The sequence below is a fragment of the Crocodylus porosus genome, unplaced genomic scaffold, assembly GCF_001723895.1.
Source record: "Crocodylus porosus isolate Cpor-Errol unplaced genomic scaffold, CroPor_comp1, whole genome shotgun sequence".
Taxonomy (NCBI): domain Eukaryota; kingdom Metazoa; phylum Chordata; order Crocodylia; family Crocodylidae; genus Crocodylus; species Crocodylus porosus.
In genome coordinates this window covers 123,921,405-123,943,697 of record NW_017728886.1, presented here as the reverse complement: position 1 = coordinate 123,943,697, position 22,293 = coordinate 123,921,405, and the positions used below count along the sequence as shown (strand labels likewise).

General features: G+C 43.2%; 1 protein-coding gene across 1 annotated transcript in view; it reads right to left on the bottom strand.

The window, feature by feature from the left end:
• Positions 1-22,293, bottom strand: part of ANKRD33B (ankyrin repeat domain 33B) — an 82,245-nt gene that overhangs the window by 5,641 nt on the left and 54,311 nt on the right. Inside the window, exon 3 of the mRNA XM_019541554.1 lies at positions 11,205-11,345. Within this exon, the coding sequence (XP_019397099.1) occupies positions 11,205-11,345 (141 nt within the window). The remainder of the gene's footprint in view (positions 1-11,204; positions 11,346-22,293) is intronic.

Here is a 22,293-nt window from a genome sequence, read left to right as displayed (position 1 = left end):
AAAATAATGTTCTTAATTCTTTTTAAACAAAACTCAGAAATGTCATCAGGTAGAACCATATTAGTCCCCACATGGTAAATGAGCAGGGTGTGGACCTTTAGCTCTACAGCTGAGGCTTCTAGCACTTGAACAAATGGTAGTAGAAGTAGACTGTTACCCTCTAAGCTAGTGGGAGCCTTTTTGGCAGGTGAGCCCTGCACTTTCCCTGAGTGCCACTCCAGTCCCCTTCCCTTGCCTGATCCCCCGTTCTCCTTTCTGCTCCCTGCCCTGTCTGCAATGTACAATGCCCCCTCCTTGATCTGCCATGTGCCATATATACAGAGACTGCCCATGTGACTTGTCGCATACATGCCACAGGTTAGCCACTCCTACACTTAGCAAAGTGGCTACTATAAAGGAATGAGAGAGGAATTTTGTCACAGGAGTTCACATCAATTTGCTGGCCAGCAGAGACTCAAGGATCCTGGATTCAATTTCAGATTCTGACAGGAATAGCCTGTGGTAGTTATAACTCTTTCTGTGCTGTCTCTCAAGTTCCTATGTTGGCTTCCTTCTGTTCCTATGCACTCAGTTCTGAATCTCTTCTTGTTCCTTTTTTCCTTTTCTCTCCTTGCATTTCATTGCTTCTCCTTTTTGGCCCTCCACATTCCTAAATCCATTCTGTGATGCCAGAAGGCTTGCAATGAGACTACTAGGAGCACTGGAGAAGGAATCCTCCTACCTGCATTTCCAGCATCCCACACCTCCTAGGACCCTGGTGGGTAGGAGGAGCAATTCCAGAGAAGGTCCTGCTCAGCCCTAACAGTCCTAGGAAGGAGTATGGTTAGCTGCTTCGTGAAGCTGGACAAGACTCAGTCTGATTGATATAGAAAAGCTGCATGAAGCAGAAGCATGAAAGATAGAGATTTTGGGAGCAAACTGCCAAAATCTAACAAGCCACCACTAAGCATGTGTACACTGACATTATGCAAAAGGCCATAACCTGGTGAAATGTAGCATCTGGGTTCATCTACATGAGACATTTACTCCAGAGCTGACTAATTACTTCCTCAGTAAAGTCTCTGTGTCTACATGTGTGTTCCTATGAGGCCTCAGTAAACTAATACAATGCCGTCATAGGTTAGTACTTTGACGAATACAAGTACTATTCTGTGGCAGCGTTATTTATTGTGCAGCAACACGTGCTAGACACTGATGGGACTGGCTGGGGCACAAAGGTGCTTCAGTATACAGGCTGCCTACCAGCTAGCCCCACACTGGAGTACCTCTCATGCTCCAGCTAGCCCCTCCTCAGCATAGTGAGCTGGGTAGGAGGAGCCCGGGGCTGGCAGGCTGACCCTCCTGACCCTCTTCCAGCCAGGGCTGTTCTGACCTGGCTCAATGTGCTGTGGTCCCTGGTGCACGTGTAAGCATGGCAACTGGGAGCAAGAAAACCCAGTGCAATATGTGCTGGAGGTTATGAGCATTGCATTAATTTCACATGTAGATGCACCCTGTGTTTCCAAAGTAGCAAAAGGTAAATCCCTAGCAGAAGGGCAGCTCCCTGCTACATTTTAATGTCTGCTCTCCAAAATAGAGAGCTGAAAGTGTATCTCACTTAAATGGGTATAACATTTTTTTAACATGTTTGGAACTGGCCTATTTTCAAGCAAATCCTCCAAACAAATTCAGCCTGAGGCAGACACTCAGCATTTCAGCCCAAACAGTTAAACTCTGTCAAAGTTATAAACTCAAAGCAGGTCCCTGTAACTGCGATTGGCAGAAAGCCTTTACTGTAAATGTAGCCCTCCTTTCTGCATTTGTCATGTCCATCATTGAATCTGAATTTCCAAACTTATGATAGCACCCAATACAGTCAGATAACCCAGCCTTGATAATGCAAGGTGTCTCATTTTCAGTTGTTCACGTTCTTAAACTCTAGTCATAGAATCATAGGGCTGGAAGGGACCCCAAAGGATCATCGGGTCCAGCCCCCTGCATGAGCAGGAAAGACATCTTGGGGTCAGACAACCCCAGCCAGGTGACTATCCAGTTTCCTCTTGAAGACATCTAAGGTAGATGATTGCACCACCTCTTGGGGGAGCTTGTTCCATAGTCTGGACACCCTAGTTGTAAAGAAGTTTTTCCTAATGTTCAGCCTGAAACTATCTTCCAGGAGTTTGTGGCCATTGTTTCTAGTTTTCCCCCAGGGTGACTTGGTGAACAGCTGTTTACCTTGATGTATGCCTCTGATACAATGGTAAGCCACAATCAGGTCCCCTCTCAGCCTCCTTTTCTTTAGGCTGAAGAGTCTGAGATCCCTCAGCCTCTCCTTGTACGGCTTGCCATGCAAGTCCCGGATCATGCAGGTGGCCCTTCTCAGGACCCTCTCGAGCTTTAGCACATCCTTGTTGAAGTGCGATGCCCAGAACTGGATGCAGTACTCCAAGAATGGCCGCACCAATGCTGAGTAAAGTGGGAGAATCATTTCTTTGGATTTACTGGAGATGCATCGATTGATGCATGCCGGAGTTTTATTGGTCCTAGCAGCTAGTGCGTTGCATTGCCAGCTCATATTAATGCTAGGGTCTATTGTTACCCCCAGATCCCTTTCATTTGTAATGCTGGTCAGGTTAGTGGTGCCCAACCTGTAGGTGTGCTGGGGGTTCTTCCTTCCCAGATGCAGCACTTTGCATTTCTCTACATTGAACCTCATCTGGTTCCATTCTACCTGTCTAGGTCTGCTTGTATCTGCAACCTATCTGCTGGTGTGTCCACACAACTCCATATCCTGAAGTTGTCTGCGAACTTGGCCAAAGGGCTTTTCACCCCCACATCTAGGTCGTTGATGAAGATATTGAACAGCACTGGGCCAAGTACTGACCCCTACGGTACACCGCTGCCCACATCTCACCAGGACAACACTGATCCATTCATTTGGACTCTGTGTCCTACCCCACAACCAATTGCACACCCACTTGATGGTGCCACAGTTGAGCCTGATATCGTCCACGTTTCTAATCAGTACCTCATGGGATACCAGGTCAAAGGCTTTCTGGAAGTCGAGGTATATGATGTCAACAGCTTTTCTCTCATCCAGGTGATGAGTCACCTTATTATAGAAAGAAATGAGGTTGGTCAGACAAGACCTGCCCATGACAAAGCCATGCTGGCTGTCATTCAGTATCATGCCTTCTGCAAGTTTGTCGCACATAGCCCCTTTGATGAATGTTTCTAGGATTTTCCCCGGAATAGAAGTTAAGCTAATTGGCCTGTAGTTTCCCGGGTCCTCATGCTTCCCCTTCTTGAAGATGGGCAAAGCATTGGCCCTCTTCCAGTTCTCTGGGATTTCTCCAGAGACCCATGATTTTTGATAGACCTTTGCCAGGGGCTTTGTGATTACTTCGGCCAACTCTTGCAGCACTCTTGGGTGGAGTTCATCTGGTCCTGCTGATTTATATGTCTAATTTCTTTAATTGATCGTACACCAGTTCTATGGCAATGGTGGGAATGGTGTCAGTCCTGCCCTGCTTGTTCTGTGCTCTACCTGGCATGTTGTTCCCCTTGGTCTTGTGAAAGACCGAGGCAACGTAGTCATTTAGGAGTTTCATTTTTTTCGTGAGTGGCAGTGACCAGGTATCCTGAGGTATTGAGCAGTGGCCCCACACTCCCGTTAGTTTTCCTGTTTTATATTCATTTTCATTCCAAAAGGTACGTTCATGTTGATTTTAAAGTTATACTTTTAAGGTTGAAACATTATACATGGTACTGGCCAAAGGGGATGTCGTAGTCAGTGACCTAAGAATCAATGGGAAGCTGGGTGATAGTGACCACGAGCTGATCACTTTTACTATCAGCAATACAGAAGTCCTTGACTTCAGGAAAGCTGACTTTAACAAGCTCAGGAGGCTCGTCGAGGCCCTAAGGGACCACGACTCAACAGGAAGAGGAGCCCAAGAGGAATGGTTGCTCCTCAAGGGAGAGATTCTGACAGCTCAAGGGATGGCCATCCCATCTCGGAGGAAGGGTAACAAAAGGGAGCAGCAACACCCTTGGCTCAGCAGGGAACTGGAGGACCTCCTATGTCTCAAAAGAGAGACTTATAAAGGATGGAAGGCTGAGGAGTACTCAGCACTGGTCCGTACCTAAAGGGAGTGGATCAGGAAAGCCAAGGCTGCAACCGAGCTCCACCTGGCTTCACCTATGAAAGACAACAAAAAGTCCTTTTTCAGATATGTAGGGAGTCAAAAAAAAAAAAAGCAAGAGTAACACCGGACCCCTGCTGAACCAAACAGGGCAGCTGATAACCGACACCTGGGAAAAGGCCAATCTACTTAATGGGTACTTTGTGTCAGTCTTTCATCAGTCCAATGGGGCCACCCTGCCTAGCAAGATGCAGGATGGCCAAGATGAGGACATATTTATACCCAGCATCAGTGCTGATCTAGTAAAGGATCACCTTGAGAGGCTGGACACCTTCAAGTCAGCTGGTCATGACAGATTACACCCTAGAGAACTCAAGGAGCTGGCAGGTGTCATAGCCCAACCATTGGCAAAAATATCTGAAAACTCATGGTGCTCAGGTGAAGTACCTGAAGGCTGGAAGAAGGCCAGTGTGGTACCCATCTTCAAGAAAGGGTGGAAAGTAGACACGAGGAATTACAGGCCAATCAGCTTGATCTCAGTCCCCAGTAAGATTCTGGAGAAAATTATCAAAGAGACCCACTGGATAAGCTGGCTGAGGGCAACATCCTGAGGGACCGCCAGCATGGGTTTGTTGCAGGTAGGTCTTGCCTGACCAATCTCATCTCCTTCTATGACCAGGTGACCTATCACCTGGACAAGGGAGAAGAGATTGATGTCATATATCTTAACTTCAAAAAAGATCTTTGATCTGGTGTCCCATGACCTCCTTATGGAAAAATTGGCCAACTGTGGCCTCAGCTACACCACAGCCTGATGGCTGGGAAATTGGCTCCGAGGTCAGACCCAGAGAGTAGTGGTCGATGGTAGCGAATCATTATGGCACTCCATGACCAGTGGCGTACCACAAGGCTCTGTCCTTGGATTGGTTTTCTTTAACATCTTTAATAACGATGTGGACATTCATGTCAGAAGTGCACTGGCTAAGCTTTTCAATGACACTAAACTTTGGGGCATAGCATCCACACCTGAAGACAGGCTAGTGATCCAGGCTGACTTGGATAAACTTAGTAAGTGGGCAGATACAAACCTGATGATGTTCAATACTGATAAGTGTAAGATATTCCACCTCAGGGGAAGAAACCCCACAGCATGGTTATAAGCTTGGCAGTGCCACGCTTGCTAGCACCACTGCTGAAAGAGACTTGGGGGTCATGACTGACCACAAGATGAACATGAGCCACCAATGCAATGTTGCACCTGGTAAAGCAAACAATACTCTGACTTGCATCCATAGATGCTTCTCAAGTAAATCTCAAGATGTCATCCTCCCACTGTACTTGGCCTTGGTAAGGCCACAACTGGAGTACTGCATCCAATTCTGGGCTCCATAATTCAAGATGGATATCGAGAAGCTTGAGAGAGACCAGAGGAGAGCCATGCACATTATTAGCGGTCAAGAGAATAGGCCTTATGAAGAGAGGCTGAGAGTCATGGGACCCTTCAGCCTGGAAAAGCACAGGCTCAGGGGGGACCTGGTGGCTGCCTATAAGTACATAAGGGTTGTACATCAGGATCTGGGAGAACATCTTTTCACCAGAGTGCCCCAAGGTAAAACAAGGACCAATGGTCATAAACTCCTCCAAGACCATTTCAGGCTGGACATAAGGAAGATTTTCTTTACTATCTGAGCCCCCAAGACCTGGAACAGACTCCCTCCAGAAGTGGTGCAGGCACCTACTCTGGACTCTTTCAAGAAATGTTTGGATGCTGATCTTGCTGGGAACCTCTGACCATAGCTGACTTCCTGCCCCTGGGGCAGGGGGCTGGACTTGATGATCTTTGGGGTCCCTTGCAGCTCTGAAGTCTATTATGCTTAAGATTATAAAAAAGATGAGTGCCCATATTTTGGTGTCTCTTCCTGAAGCATCTTGAGACAACCCCATTTTTAGAAAAAAACCCAGTTCCCAATCACAGATTTTTACCTACATGTTCTCCTCAGGTAACTGTTGAAGTCTACACTTAAGCAGCTTAGAGGTTGGGCAGAGTCTCTAGCACTCGCCTGTCACATGGCCAGTCTAACCTGCTGGTAGTGATTTATAACATGAACTGCTCCCTAGTACTCTAATCATTTTCATTGTAAGATCAGTCTGGCAAGCTTTAATCTACAGCGGTTTGTATCTGAGACTTCCGTAGAAGCAGAAACTTCATTTTTGTTTCCTGGAATGTAGACAAAAACAAAAGTGTGTGTGTGTGTGTATCCCACATGCACCACCCAAACACACATAAGAGACAGGTTATCATCATACTAGTTACCTTCTCAATAGCAATGAGTTGGAAAGGCAAAAAGGAAAGGAAAAGAATTAAACCAAAAGACTAAAAACTATGAGGTCTATGGCTTACGAAAACACCATGGCAAACTTGTTTATGATTACTAACTGACTGTTTGTTTGCTTACTGCTCAGTAACATTGGCAAGCTTCATGATTGCCATAGTGTGACATATACACATCTGAAAGTGTCAGACTAAAAACCTCATTAAGCTGGAAATAATAGTGTAAATACATTCCAGTTAGTTATGTTGGAGTGGGAGAAAAGGGAGTAGAATCTTAAAATATCATTGATAACATTGATGGTCCTTTGTTCTTAGCTATTTTTAAACTATTTAAAAAAAACAAATATTAGAAACTATGAAAATGCAGAGTTAAAGGATCCCATAGAAATTAACCTTTCCTTGTAGCCCTGCTAAATTCATGAATATTGTACATTTCTAACATCAGCAATAACACCCACCCTCCTATGCTTTACCTTATTTGACATATGAATGCTTGCAGTATCTTTCTAATTTACAAAGGCCATCTGTGCTGTAACAAATTATCCTTCAGTTCACCCTCCATTGAGCTATACACTTTCTCTTACACTTCATACAGATACTCAAGAATTTATTGCTCTTTATCTTATCTTCCCCATTTCATTTCTCTATGCTATCCTTTGGGTGTCTTACAACCATCACAACTTTCTCTTATCCACAATGTAAAGATCTCCAAAGATGCAAATCATTTAACTGCTGTGCATATGGATAGTTTTGTTATCTGTTTCCTGTGACGTTTTTTAAGTTTTCCAAAGGCTCCAATTTCATCACATGTGAAGGCAAAATATGAGACTACGAGAGGTTAAGTAGGCTCCAGTCTGCAGGATTCATAGCTAGGGACCTACTCAAATCACAATTTCACGGATTTCATTGAAATTGCAAAATCAGGCAATCTGCAAAAAAAAAAAAGATGGCTAAAAATAAAATGCTTGCTGCTCAGTGGGAGCCAGAAATACTCCCATCTGTACAGCTTGGCAAGCAGGGAACTGCCAGCATGTAGGAAAGCAGCCACGATGACTGCCATTTCCATCCCTTGCCACTGATTGGCTGAGAGGGCTGCCTGTTGTGCGGCCCTGTCCCTCTCCACCAATCAGCAGCATGAGGTGGAGCCGCATGATAGATAACCCTCTCAGGCAATCAGTGGCGAGGAGCAGCACCATATGACAGATAACCTTCTCTACCAATCAGTGGCAGGGGATGTGGTCATGGGGGCCTCTTGCCAATCAGAGGCATGGGGGGCCTGCCATGATAAGCCCACAAAAATGGTGGCAAGCCCTGTGATCTGCCAGCCACTATCTCAAGTTGGGTACACCCCCATGGTGCCTATAGAATTTAAAAAGTCATCTCATCAGGCCATTTTTCCTAGGCAAGTGCTTAAGTTTTAGGGAGAGACCACAAAGGTAGGATTAAGAGTGATTTCAATGGTTTCTTATTTTGCCAAATTTAGAATTTACTGCTTTTCCAAGAGATTTTTTTTACTGAAACTTCCAATAATCTTTTGATTCCTTTTTTAAAAATATTCAATTTATTAATATGTGCTGACAACCTTCCATCTAGTTTATTAAAGTTTCTTTTCATCTGGGAACATGGGACAGAATCTTTGCATAGTCACCACACTCTGACATCATCCTACTTTAATCAAGGTTCATAAACTGGAAAATTGCTGATTGTAACGAAACATTCCCCTGGGTATGAACCTCACTGGTTGCCTCAGCCTCACTTCATTCCTCCTCTATTGGCTCCACGATTTACCATTCCTTCCCTGCTCCCAATCTGGTGTGACACTAACATACAAACATCCGTATGCCACAGAAGCAGACAATATATTGAAACATACCATAATATACACTCTGAAGAAACAGGGGTATTCTCTGCTAATACAGATTAAATTTATTCTTTTGCCCAGTCATACCAGTCATGGATGTGCATACCAACTGCTGTTGCAACAGGTACCAAAGGTAATGGAACAGCAGACAAATTAACAGTTGTTATATAAACACTATTTAAACTTACCCATTAGGGATCAATAACTTTAAATGTTTATTATTGTGACAAGGTCTGCAAAGTGCAGAATGCAAAAAGCAATTCTGCAGATTGTCAGAAAGGGAGGTAGGAAAACAAATAGCAAATGATCTGCAACTTAAAACCAAACCAGAATGACTACCTAGACAGAAATGTTATGTTGTTTGCTTAGCAGAGGAAACCAGCTGCTCTGTGGTGTCTTGTGTAATTCAGAAAAGTCCCAAATCCATTTGTGGACACTTGCACAGTTCAATAGGCATACATGCCAGTGGGAATACTGTCCCACCACAATGAGGCAACAGGGGCCTTAGCTTTTGGAATATGGAGAGTGAGATGCTTCTGGGGGAGGTCAGGTAAATGATTAATTATCATGCAACCTTGTCAAAACTTTGATTCCAAAACACCGAGCTGAGGAAATCTTGCAAAAAAATAACATCTCCAGAATTACCCCAGAGTCTCTGGTAATTAATTCTTCACATCAGACCAACTTGTGGAAATTGGATACTATGAAAAATAGATATGTTAATTCTCCTGATGCAATAAGAAGACTGTCATTCAGTAATGTGCAAATTGAAGAAGAGTCTTTCTTCTGTGATATCAAAATGCATGAAAGAAAGTATTTAATCAAACTTTCCTATTTCATGTATTTTCATTCACAAGGCAACTTCAAAGATAAAGTAGAATAGATAATAGTAAATGAACACAATGAAATGAACTATATATAAATCACATTTCAAAATCAATGCAGAATGCAGTTAAGCTACTATAAACATGTATTTTCCTTTTCCAACTTCATGCCAGTGTAATGAAATCATTAAGCAAAATGCTTCCTTTACTATAATGGATATTATATGTCCCAAGCTTCAGAAAAAACTAATGACAAATATTCTATAAATGACTGCTAATGGCAGAAGGATATATTTACAGAGAAATAAAAATAGTTCAGAGTATATTTTGTTGTTTGTTTTTTTACACTGATCCACTCCATGTTGGTTTCTCAAAGAGCAACAGTGCCACCTAAGAAAGAGTTACATCTAATTACCACATGCAGTTTGTAATATCTCTGCAGTTAATACCAAGGAGCGTTATAATTCTAACAGTTGCCAAGCAGTTATTGCATAGGAAAAAATGCTTGGAAGAGACTTCAGGTGGTCATCTAGTTCAGTGCCTTGCTCAAGGCAGGATCATCCCTGACCATGCTAGTCAAGTGTTTGTTTAACTTGGACATGAAAATGTCCATTGAATGCCTGACCATACTTATAGTCAGTAAATTCTTTCTGTAATCTGTAAATTTCCTGTGCTGCAATATGGGGCAGTTTTTCCTATTCCTGTCCTCTACAGTCACAGTGAAAAGTCTATTTCTCTCCTGTTTATAATCATGTTTCAGGTATTTGAAGACTGTTTTTATATTCACCTTCAGTCTTGTCTCCTCTGGGCTAAATATCCAAGATGCTTCAGTCCTTCATCATTCATGTTTCCAAAGTCTCTAACCATTTCTTTTTGTCTCCACCAGTTCTTTCTTGCAGTATGGGGCCAAAAACTCTCAACATCTTTCTTGCAGAATGGAGCCTAAAACTCGACACAGTACTCCAGATGAGGCTTTGGCTTCACCAGTGCCAGAGTGGAAGAATCATTTCCCTTGATTTGTAAGAGATGCTCCTGTTACTACAACTCACTATGCTGTTGGCCATTTAGGCAACAAGAGCACTACACTGCTGGCTCATATTCTGCTTATGCTCTACTACAACCCTGGGGTTTTTCTCTGCAGTAGCGCAGCCTAGCCAGTCATTCCCCAATCTGTATTTGTGTCTGCAATTATTCCAAACCAAGTACAAGACTCTGCATTTGTCCTTGTGGAATTTTATTTGACTGATTGCAGACCATTTTTCTACACTATCCAAGTCATTCTGGATCCTAGCCTGACCTCCAAAGTGTCTGCAACTCTACCCATCAATATTGCTGTCCACAAATTTGCTAAGCAATCCTATCATCCAAATCAGTATTGTTTCACCAAAATGTTAAACAATACGGAAACACTGTATCGGGCGTATGCCATTTGGACCCGGCAAAACATTTGTAAGGAAACTCAGAAAGAACCACACAAACCTTCCTGTAAGAACCTTGTTCAATTTTGCAGACTCTTACCTGTTTTTGGGCAACATGTCCTATTCTTTTGCAAAAAAGGTGTCTGACCCTGTATTTCACCAACATTAAAAACCTACAGTGCTCTACTCTGTTCATACAATGAGAAAAAATGCCATATTGATTGGAGCACAACAGTGGGGGAATCTACATTTTGTTCCATGCTTTTCCTAAACTTCTCATTATTACAGTGAACGAGTCAATTAACCTTTCATCCCTCAATTTCCCTGTCTAGAAAATGTAAATAGTAATATATCATTCATGAGAAGTGCGTAAGTAACTAATTTGATGAATGCTTGCAATTTCCTTGGAGATCAGGTGGAAATTCCACAGTAAACCAAAGTGCCATTATCATTAACATTATAAAATCACTGCTTCTCTTCTCTATGTATAGGACATTCCAAATGTACTTACTTACACAGCATAAGCTCCACCCTGGCACTCAATAAAGTAAGAGTGGAAGTGCCAGGTTTTCACTGATGCACAGCACTGTCATGTTTTCCATGAGCGATGAGGATGACAATAAAGAAGCAAAGCACTTCACATACCTGCCAACATTAAGGCTCTCACACACTCTGTTCGGCCTTGCATTGCAGCTTTCATCAGTGCTGTGTATCCGAATACATTCCTCTTCTCAATATCAACACCAGGAAAATAGTTCAATAAGTAGTTTGTAATGGTTATGTGCCCTGTAAAGGAGTAAAACAGAGGGGGAGAAGATTTGTTATTGCTAATTAATACTAGATTTAACAGTCTAAAACAATGATTCTCAACCAGAGTGATGCAGCACCCTGGGATGCTTTAACATCCTTTGGAGGATGCTGCGGGTACCGTGCAATGTTAGCAGTCAAGTGTACTAACCATGTGTTAAAACATTCTGATCTGCTGTGGCCTTTCTGAGTTCTTTGTAACAGAAAAAATGCTCTATTATTTTTCTGTAGGGAGAAAAACAAGTGAAAGAAGAGCTGGCATTTTCCAAGGAGTCACTCAAACCTACCAAGGGTCTCAAGCCTAAAAAGATTGAGAATCATCAGCCTAACATTTTAGATTGCTTGAAACTTTTGATTCTTTTCTTGTATTCTTTCCCACATGCTATCCTAGCAGTGACTACTAGGTGGCATGACTTAAGGGTTGGAACATGGGAGTATGAACTTGGAATCCTACCTCCCATTTCCAGCTCTGATACTGACTCTGACTCTGGCTGCCCCTTTCCATTCAAAACAATCTACATAATCCTGTAGATTGCCGTATATGGGCAGCAGTTAGGAGCAAGTGTGTGGTGGGTCCTGGGTACCCAGACAGGAGTTAGGTGCCTCTTTTCGGGGCCAGCTATATAGCCTGTGGATAGCAATGTAGAACAGAGAATAGCCCTTTATGAAACTACTATGGGTGCATTCCCACGAGCATGCACATGTATTTGCCCGGGGACAAATACAAGTGGCACACATTTGTGCTGCTACTTGTCTCTAGGGAAAGCTCCTACATGCATGCTGTGGCGCACAGCAAATTGCTCCAGGTTGGGTAAAGGAGATCGGGGGGCCTCCCAGGGCTGCAGCAGCAACAATCCAGGTACGTGAAGCCTGTCTGGCAGCCAGAGCATGGCTCTGGCTGGCCAGCTCCGGTTTTGGGTGGCGCACACTGTAGCCACATGCATGCCCACCACCACCACCACCCCTCACACACTTTTGGAGCATTTTTTTAGATACCAGGACTTCCTGGTATCTAATTCTGCCCCCACTCTGCAAATATGCAATGCAGCAAATATATTAACATGTGCTATGTGCATTTTGTGGTGCCTCAAAGATTTGGAGGTGTCGCAAACCGAAATTTCCCGCTTCTGGGGATGCAGCCTTGTGTGTCCTTCATGCCTAGTTCAACTTTGCCACAAATCCCTAGGATCCTTTGAAAAAAAGAGGTGTGCAGTGTAAGTAGTTGAACATAAATATCCTCCACATACTAGACTACTAAGGAGATATAAAGAGGGCTGGGTCCTCTTGTACTGAAATTATGGCGTCTAATTAAAATTTGGTTACACAAGGTAGATAGAGCTGAAAATCCTTAACAGAGCACTGGCAGCATTGATATTACACAAAAAGGCATTACTTTAAATATTCCCCTTATACTGTTTCTTACCTATTCTTTTCCACTGGGCTGCTCCCTAGCAATTGGACATAGGGATTACTTTACTAACTTTACAGTAAAATGTATATGTCTAATATTTTACTGTCAAATTTTAGTTTCCAAAAGTGGCTATTGCTGCCTTTCATTAATTTTTGCATGTGTGCCATGGTTGTCAGCATCAGCAAGGATACTCTGAACAGTGAAAGACTATCACTGGTTAAATGGTCTGAAGACCAATTAAAACATCAAACCCTTATAACTGGAGTATCAGAACAAGATAAATATCTAGTGCCATTATGATTCATTCAAAACAGTTTTCCCTTCACTTGTCATTTATTTTATGATGGCTGGATGGTTTATATAATAATGCAGTCTGTCAGGCAGCTGCAACATTCACAGCTTAATTACTGTGAGCTGGAAAAAATATTCTCTGATCTCACTTTGTAGTCCAGTTGAATATTCTCTGATGCATGCCATTTAAATTTACCCAGAAATGTTACTTAAACAGCTTATTATTCATACAAAGCAACTTTTGAAAATTCTCCACTAGTGCATCTGGTGCAGTTTTCATCAGCAGTTGCTTTTCATCAACACAGTTCTATGAGAAGTGACTTTTCTTTACTAGTATTAAATAGTTTGTAGCTAAGGATGCTTTCTCTGTGTCACAATTTCTCTTCCATAGTTTGTTGAACTCCATCAGTTCTGTTGTACGATTGATTATATTCAAACCACATGATACTGCTTTCTATCAATAACGAATTTAAAGTCTTATTTCTAATAGCAGTTACTATGGGATTAGCAGTAACTAATTTAGCTAGAATGAGAGCAGGGTAAAGTATGGACTGTGTGTACAAAGCATAGGCTGCGGAATGGGGTGGGCCACCTGGGCCATGGCCCAACCACCTTTTAGCACGTTAATTTTGCTAACTATGCAGTTAAAAAAATAGCTATACAGTTTTAACCAGAATGACATTTGCACATTCGTGGGTTATATAAATTGACGTGCTAAAAGACAGGAGAGAGTTTTTTGTCTTGCAACTTTTAGCACGTCAAGACAAAAAACGTCTCCTACATAAAATATGTGTACACTACTATCTAGCTGAGGTGTGTATTTTTCATTATTACCTGAAAGAAAAACTACCTGAAAACAATCTTACATCATTTACATAATATTATTTCTTCTGTAAATCTTATGAGGTAAACCTTCTTCTTATACATCACATTAAGAGCAACAAAACTAACTTTTCTCTAAAAGAGTGAATCTTGCCTTTAAACTTGCAAAGTAGCAGGTGGTACAGAACTCAGTAAATGAGGGAGTCTATTGACAGCTGCCATTGATGATATCATAACCTGTATATAGGCTGAGCATATTTTCTGTGAAATGAGTCATTACCCTCAACCATAATGCCCTGTGATCTGCTTTACTGAGCAGCTCTGTGAGCTCATTCTGATTAGTCCATTAAGGTCTTTTCTATTTAAGTGGTACAGGGCCCCACACAATGGGGCTTCTAGGCTGTTCGGTGCTATAAATGATGATGATTATTAAATATGGCTGCAACATGATTCCAATTCAGGCTGTTTCCAGTTAATTTTTCTCTCTGCGCTTTGCAAATCTCATAATTGGCATTTTACAGGTGAGGGGACTTAAAACAGGATGGTGAAATGACTTTCCTAAAATCACATACCAGTTAGGTTCCTGTTCCTGGACACTAACCACTGAATCATCCTGTTTGCCTTATTGATATGTCCATGTACCAGTGGGCATGATGCCATGCACTAGCACTAACTGTCCTGCAAGTATGTGTAATTCCTTGTATGGTGAAAGAAAGATGCTTAAAACAGCAAATGTAGTGTCCAGTCCTATACAGTACCAAGTGCTTCCTAACAGATCAATGGATGCTGATGATACTCAGCACCTCCCATAACATGCTGGAAACTGTTTGATTGGGCCTTTACAGCCTCCATAATGAAAAGGGATTATTCTGATTCTGTGAAGCTATGTTCTACAACTTCTAGATAGCTGCTTTAAAGGCTGACAAGTAATACCACAGCAGGCATCCAGGATACATTTCAAATGACTGAGTGAATAAGGATTCCCATAAGTTATCAGTACTCCTATTATTACTGGGTGCCTTTGAGAGTTGGTGGAAGCTATCTGGGGTGCTGTGCTCAGTGTCCCCTGAGGGTGCACTTTTTTAAATCTTTGATCCATCTGTACATCCTTGTGTCATTTTTTGTCCCCCATAATCAGTTTGTGCCCTTCTTTTCTCTCTCAGCTCCACTGAGTGGTGCCTCTAAGTAACATGGTGGGCATGAACCCACGTGACCAAGGGCATTAAATCGACCTATTGTTACTGGGGTCTGATGATGACAAGGCTATTTCAGCAACAGCAGTTTTGTGCATCCTGACCCCAAGATGTGATATGAGTTTTCAGCATTCTGATTAAATAAAATCACTATAATCTTCCTCCTTTCTTCCCCTTTCCTTACCTTTTTCTTTGTCCTTCATGACAGTTTCTTTTCTTTTACTCTTATGTGGCATTCTTTTCTTCTTTTTGCATAATTTCCCCCCCTCAAATTAATTATTTTTCTCTTGCCCTTATTATTTCATCATTTCATTTCACATTCTCTCTTCTTCCCTTATTATCTTTTGTTACCAGTATCTCAATCCTTTCATTCTTCCTCACTTTTTGTCACTTCTTTATGATTTCCACTTTCACAGGACTCCCATCCTTTCTCCATTGCGCCAGTAAAACAACAAAGAGATCCATTTTGTTTCTCTCTGTTGGTAGTAAAAACATTTAAGAGACATGAAGAACCCACTACCACCTTTTGGGTACCACCTATTTCAAGCTGAATTTGTCATTTTAGAAGGCACGCAGCTTCTGAAAAGAGATGCTAGGCTCTAAGAGATATTGAGAGAGGGGCAGGTAAGTTACAGAGGCACACTGGCTTTTTTCAAATTGGAGTCTTACACTACATTGAGGAAAGTGCAGTTGTTTCTCCATGCTACTAGTGACAGCTCTGCTTTTCAATTTTCCTTCATTACACTATCTCTATACATTAGCAAATGCTGCATCTTTAGTGTACACATGCCACAAAACTTTCACGACTGCACTCAAGGACATTCTAGAATGAGACCCTGTGAGATGATTTCTAACAATGCACTTTCCAGCCCTAAAGTGGATAATCACAAAAATGCCTACACTTGTTGGAACCATTTTATATCGACTTCCAATCAATTGGAGTAATGTGGATTTGCCACCAGGCACCACAACAGTCTTAGCACAATAACTGTACTTTTGTTTTTTAAAACGCTACTACTTCACTAGTCTAGGAGTTAGTTCTGATGCATATTTTAAATGGGAAACACACTCAGGAAAAAATAAATTTTGTTTTTCACTTTGGAAAAAAGAAATGTTGTACCACCAGCAAGTATCCTACCTCCCCAGCTCATCAGTCTGGGGCTTCAGATATTTCCAAATCAATGGCAGGCATCCTACAAGCCCAGAGACCTTGCAGTTTAGATGCTCCCTAGCCTTGCTTGGCCCTAACTGAAAGGCCAAAGGTGCAAACTAGAGGGTAAGCCAGAAAGTAATCCCCCATCACCATAAATGTTGTAGCCAATATCCAATAGCTGTAAAAGTTATGTATGATATTAATCCAAAGCCAAAAGGATGCTCATGATTTACCATATAGTTCATTGGGCTGGGCCCCAGCTGTGTCAACAGTGTTGCTATCCATGGTGACCTGATTGCTCACCATTGCACCATGCACTCCAGATACCCATCATACAGGATCACTATCTGCTCATTATTCCCCAACCCATGACTAGAGCTGGGTATTCTTGTCACAAGTCCTGGGATCCTCCAAAAATGTATATGCAGATAAGCCTCAGGTTCCACCTCATGCAGGACAAAGCAACACTAATCATAGGTGACATACTGACAGAGGGATTCTTGGTGAACTGTTTGGTGATGTTTGCCAGATAGTTAAGGCTAGTGAAGAAATGCCTTAAATATCAATATCATTCATTGAAAATAGAAAGGAAAGGCACAGCTCAGCTGTGGGAGTGAAGAGGAAGTCAAAATATATTCATTGTAGAGGTTCATCATGACTTGAAAAAGAGTCGGTGCTAAGGGACACTAAGCACAATGGGCACTACCATCTATCTTATTTACATAGGCTATACTAACTTATTCTTGTGGTAGGTTTGCCCAATATGGACCATGTGTTTTATAGTCATGCTCAGTGTTGGCTGCATTTAATCAACTTTATAGTTTGTTTCCATTGCTGAGTATATGCTGCTTCTGGCATCACTTTAATGATTGATGATGTATTTAATCAGGGTTTTTTTGTATGTGAATATAAGACAAGGAGCATTTTTCCCCATGCTAAATATGGTATATATAACTTCAGAATTGCCCTGCTAGTCAGCAAATTAGAATGGATAGTTTTGTACACAGGCCTTACAGTGACAATGTCCTCTGAGATACTATATTCATAGATTGCTAGGGGCTGAAAGGGACATTGTAGATCATCAGGTCCAGACCCCCTGCACTAGGCAGGAAAAGACTTTCAGGTGATGGTTCAGTCTCCTTTTGAAGATTTCTAGGGTCAGTGAGTGCACCACCACTGCAGGGAGTTTATTCCACAGTCTGGACACCCTGACTGTGAAGAAGTTTTTCCTGGAATTGAGCCTGAAGCAACCTTCCAGGAGTTTGTATCCATTGCTCCTGGTCTTCTCCAGGGGTGCTCTGGTGAACAGCTGTTCACTGAGGTCTTGATGTACTCCCCTGATATAGCAGGAAGCCGCTATCAAGTCCCCTCTCAGCCTTCTCTTCTGCAGGCTAAGGCCCAAGTCCCTCAGCCTTTCCTTGTATGGCTTGTCTTCCAAGTCCCTGATCATATGGGTGGCTCTTCTCTGTACCCTCTCAAGTTTTTTCACATCCTTGTTGAAGTGTGGTGCCCAGAACTGGATACAGTACTCCACCTGTGGTCTCACCAGTGCAAAGTATGGAGAACTGGAGGATACTTACTGGGGGCAGCCCCCTGCACATGAGCATTGGCCTGGTGGGAATAGCACAGCCTTCCTACAGTGGGAACTCTCGATCCACCCAAACTCTACTTTACCAACTCATCAGGTGAGGCGGAGTGGCGGGAATCGGCGGCTGGGTCTATATCCAGGGCCGAGCAGGGCACCCAAGGAGAGAGGGGAGTGAACATGGAAGATGACGGGGAGGTAGGGCGGTTGCCTGGCCCAGCCCAAGACTGAAGTCCCTGGGAACAGGGTGAGAGACCAAACTGGTCCCACTAAAATGAAGGGACAGAAAAGGGAGAGAGGAGAGGGGGAGACGTGCTCTCTCTGTTTGTTCCCATTTGGGTAAGTGGCTGCCATGGGTGGTCAAGTAAGCCCGTGCAGTGGCAATTAAGAGCAGAAGGAGTCCAGCTTCTGGGGAAAAGTGGAAACCAAGAAGGGAATCTGTCTGACCCCTCCATAACAGAAGGGGTATCAGAGTTCGGCAGACAGGAGAGAGATGTTTGTAGATTTTTCGTTATTCTGGCCGGTTGCCGGCAGCGGTTGCTTAAGCCAGCATGACAGCAGTTAGGGTGGGAAAAGCAAAGGGAAAGACCCACTCACCTGTAACACGGGCCTTTAAGTGTCCAGACAAAGATGGGCAAAAGGAGAAGAGGCTGGTTTCAAGTCTCGATAACTGAGGAGGCAACCTCGTGTCCACTACAAGGTGGGGGTTTTTTCATTTTTTTTCTCGCCAGAACTGGACCTGGCAACGCGAACCAAGTACTAGTTGTTGTTGGGTTACGGAGCCATCACCCCTCCCCTCCTTATCATTGAAAACATCAAAGTCGTGGCAGGAAAGAACAGAGAGAGAGAGAGCCGACCCAACGACATTGGTGGAAGGTGACACGCACAGGAAGAGGACTGTTGAATGCCAATCAGGTGCAGAGGCGCGTGCCTGTACCTGGTGATCAACCTGGCACAGTACAGTGCGACTGTCACTTACTTAGTTTTGCATGAGATTCAACAGTTAATGCATACTAGTGTGTTGTTTGCATAGCATCACATTGCTGGCTCATGTTCGTGCATTGCTCAATCACTACCCCTAGCTCCCTTTCGGCGCAAGTCAAATTGCGCAAGTCAAATTGTTACCATTGAGCCTGTAGGTATGTTGGGGATTATTTGTCCCTAGATGGAACACCTTACACTTTTGAGTGTTGAACTTCATCTGGTTCTGGTTCACCCAACTCTCCAGCCTGTCCAGGTTGTCAACTATGGATTCTTTGCAGGTGACCCATGTCTCAATCATGATCCTTTACAAAGCAACACAATTGAAAGCAGTGTTCCAGTGTCCTGGACACTTCTCCCTTTTATTACAGCCTTCTTGTCTCCATACTTTGGAACCTGACCCATGGGATTCTATGCAAACTACAGAGTCAGGTACTAGATACATATTCCTAGACTACTCCATGCACATCCTCATCAAACTTCCCTACCCCACCTCTGTCATGCATGTTCAGGAATTCTTCGAGCCTTTGCTCCAGAAGGATGTTAGCTTGCTTCTACAACAGAAGCAAATGGTGGTTGGACCAGATGAGGTCCCTTCTAACCTGACAATACTATGATCCCCTGGGACTTCAGAAGGAAGGACTGCCAATCAAGGTACTTCCTCATCCCCAATAAGGGAAATGTACTCTGCCTCATACTATATCTGAGGATGATAGATGTCCACTTCAGGACTTTGAAATTCAGATAACATACTTGCTCATATACTCACTCCCCCAGAAAAGACAGGCACCTCATTTTAGGGAAGACATAATGAAGGAAAAATGATTTTTCCATAATTATGGCTGCAGAGAGCAGAGTCAGAGCCCAATATTCTGCTCACTTATCCTCCTCTTCCTGCTTAACCAATAACTGAAACCTTAGTTGCTGCTGAAGACTGATTTTAATGGATGAATATATTATTTTGAAAAAAGCTAAAAACAGTCTTCAAGGCTCTAAAATAGGAGAAAATAGATCAAGAGTAGCTAAAACACAGCAAAATTGCCAGAAGAAAGTCTAGTCTGATTAGTGGAATATCAAGACCGTTAAAAAGGAGAGATGACTGTTAACACATACGGAATGAAAAACAATGTGCTATTAAGTCAATTGACTCCCTCAGCTGCCTGAAAAAAAAAATGCCATTGCTGCTTTGAGTGAAAATTAGAGGCAGTGTAAGAATCAAAACAGAGTGCTTCTATTATGGACAGAAAATCAACTTCCCTGCTTAAGACCCACACCACAATTTGGGGGGGAAGCTACATGTGGTATGTGAATGATGTGGTACTTTATGTAGAGATCATCATCCTTTCCATGTCCCAAGGAACCAGATACATGTCCCTTGAACTGTTGTGAAAGAATACTTGAGATTTCATCTTGGAAACCTACACCTACAATACAACATTCTCCCCTATAACTTGTCATCTGTACCAAGAATGTTCGTGAAATGTCTGACACGAGTGGCAGACAATTGTAGGGGAAGAGGAATACGTGTATTTTTCTACCTATACAACTGGCTCTTCCAAGCCAGATCTCAATGAGACTTCCTTTGGTCCCTGGACCCAACCTGTCAGTTATTTCTAATTACACGTGTCAATATCACCTGGGACCATTTCAGCATGCCCTGCTTGTCAGAGGCTCAACTTTACAGGCAAACTAGATTCAAGTGTGAAGTTGAAGAGACTCAACTCCTGCCAGAAGTAAAAAACATCTCTATACTTTCCAAACTGCAAATTCCATAACAGCAACCCTGCCAAGTAATATCTTTGTTCTCTTATGGGAATAATGACTTCTTCCACATATGTGAGCCTTCATATGAAATTCCACAGGGACCCACTTAAGTGCTGTTCACAAGAGTACACAGAGAAAAGACAGTGTATGCAGGCTCCTGACCACCCCAGCAGAAATATCCATCTAGCTCTACTGATGAGCTTTATCTATTCTTCTGAGCTATTTACAATACCACAAAAAAACCTAGCCAATCCATGGCGTCCCTGAAGGTCCATTTGGCTGAAATTTCTGACACTTACACTGTATTAAATAGCCTTACTCATAATCATTATGCCTTCTGGGAAGGTCCATGAACTACAGGCTCTGGCAGTGACCCACATTACAGTCACATAAAGATAAGTTCTTGCAATGTATTCACCTGAAATTATTTCCTAAGATTGTGAGGGACTTCCTTATTAACAGACTATACCTCTTATTGTTTTCACAAGTTCCCTATAATACTAGTGATAGTGCTTGCGAAGTCCAAAAGGTTCTTTCTGGGATAAGGGGAAAGATATAAGACAGGATGTTTCCTAACTGGACGACCTCTGATGTACTACATATAGGATGCATGTACATAAGGCGTTTACTGCACAGTAGACTAATTAGCTGCTCATAAAACATCTCAGCATCTACACGTGCACCCCTATTAGGCTGGAGTAAACTAACTTACTCCACAGCAGGATAGTAGTTGTAAATACATGTACATGGTTTTCAACTCTCTGCCAATCAGGGGCAAGTAGCAGGGCCCCTCCACAATCAGCAGTGGGGGAGCGTAAGCAAGGGAAACTACCACTTCCAGGTTCTGCCTAGGAGACAAAGTTTTATAAACAATGCTTAGTGAATGTGTGAACCAAATCCCAAAGAACTGCTCTTCTACTGGCACCCTCTTGAGATGCCAGTGAAGCAGTAATATGTATATGCAGCAAACTCTAATTATAGGTCAAAACCAGCACTTTGAAATTTGCCTGGAAAGTAGGGGGACAGCTGGGCAAGACCATGCTTGGGGCACTCACTGACAGACAGGGCAGTACCAGCTCCTACCATACTGGATGTTAGGGCTGTGTGAAATTTCACCAGGTGCTTCATTTCAAAGCTGTTTCGGTGTGTTTTAAGCTCAAAACAGTGAAATTGAAATGAAACAAAAGCCTTCAAAACAGCTTTGAAATTAAACGACGGTACTTGAAACATTTTGAAAGTTTCAAAATGTTTCGAGTTTCAAAGCCCGGCTTACTTGGCTTCAGCACTGGTCCTAGCCAGCAGCGGCAGCCTGCTGTCACCCATTGTGCAGATCCGGGGGCTGCACCCCCCGGGAGGAGTCTGGCACAGCCCCACAACCTTTCCAGGAGTGTGGGTCCCTGGATCTGCACACCAAATAACAGGAGGCTGCCGCCTGGGATTGGAGCTGGGCACAGCCCACACCCAGCACTGGGAAGACAGCTGCTGTTGCTGGCCCCAGGCAACAGTGGCAGCCTCCTGTCATCCTGCATGTAGATCTGGGGGCCTGCACCCCCAGGAGGGCTGTGGGGCTGAGCTCCGTGGGGCTGGCGGAGCCATGCAGAGTGCAGTCCAGTGGCAGGAGATGGGAAAGAGCAAGGGCTGTGCTCCACCAACCCCCCGGAGCTCAGCCCAGTGGCAGGAGGCGGGGGAGAGCCACTGTCCAGGGTTGCGCTCAGGAGAGTGCACTC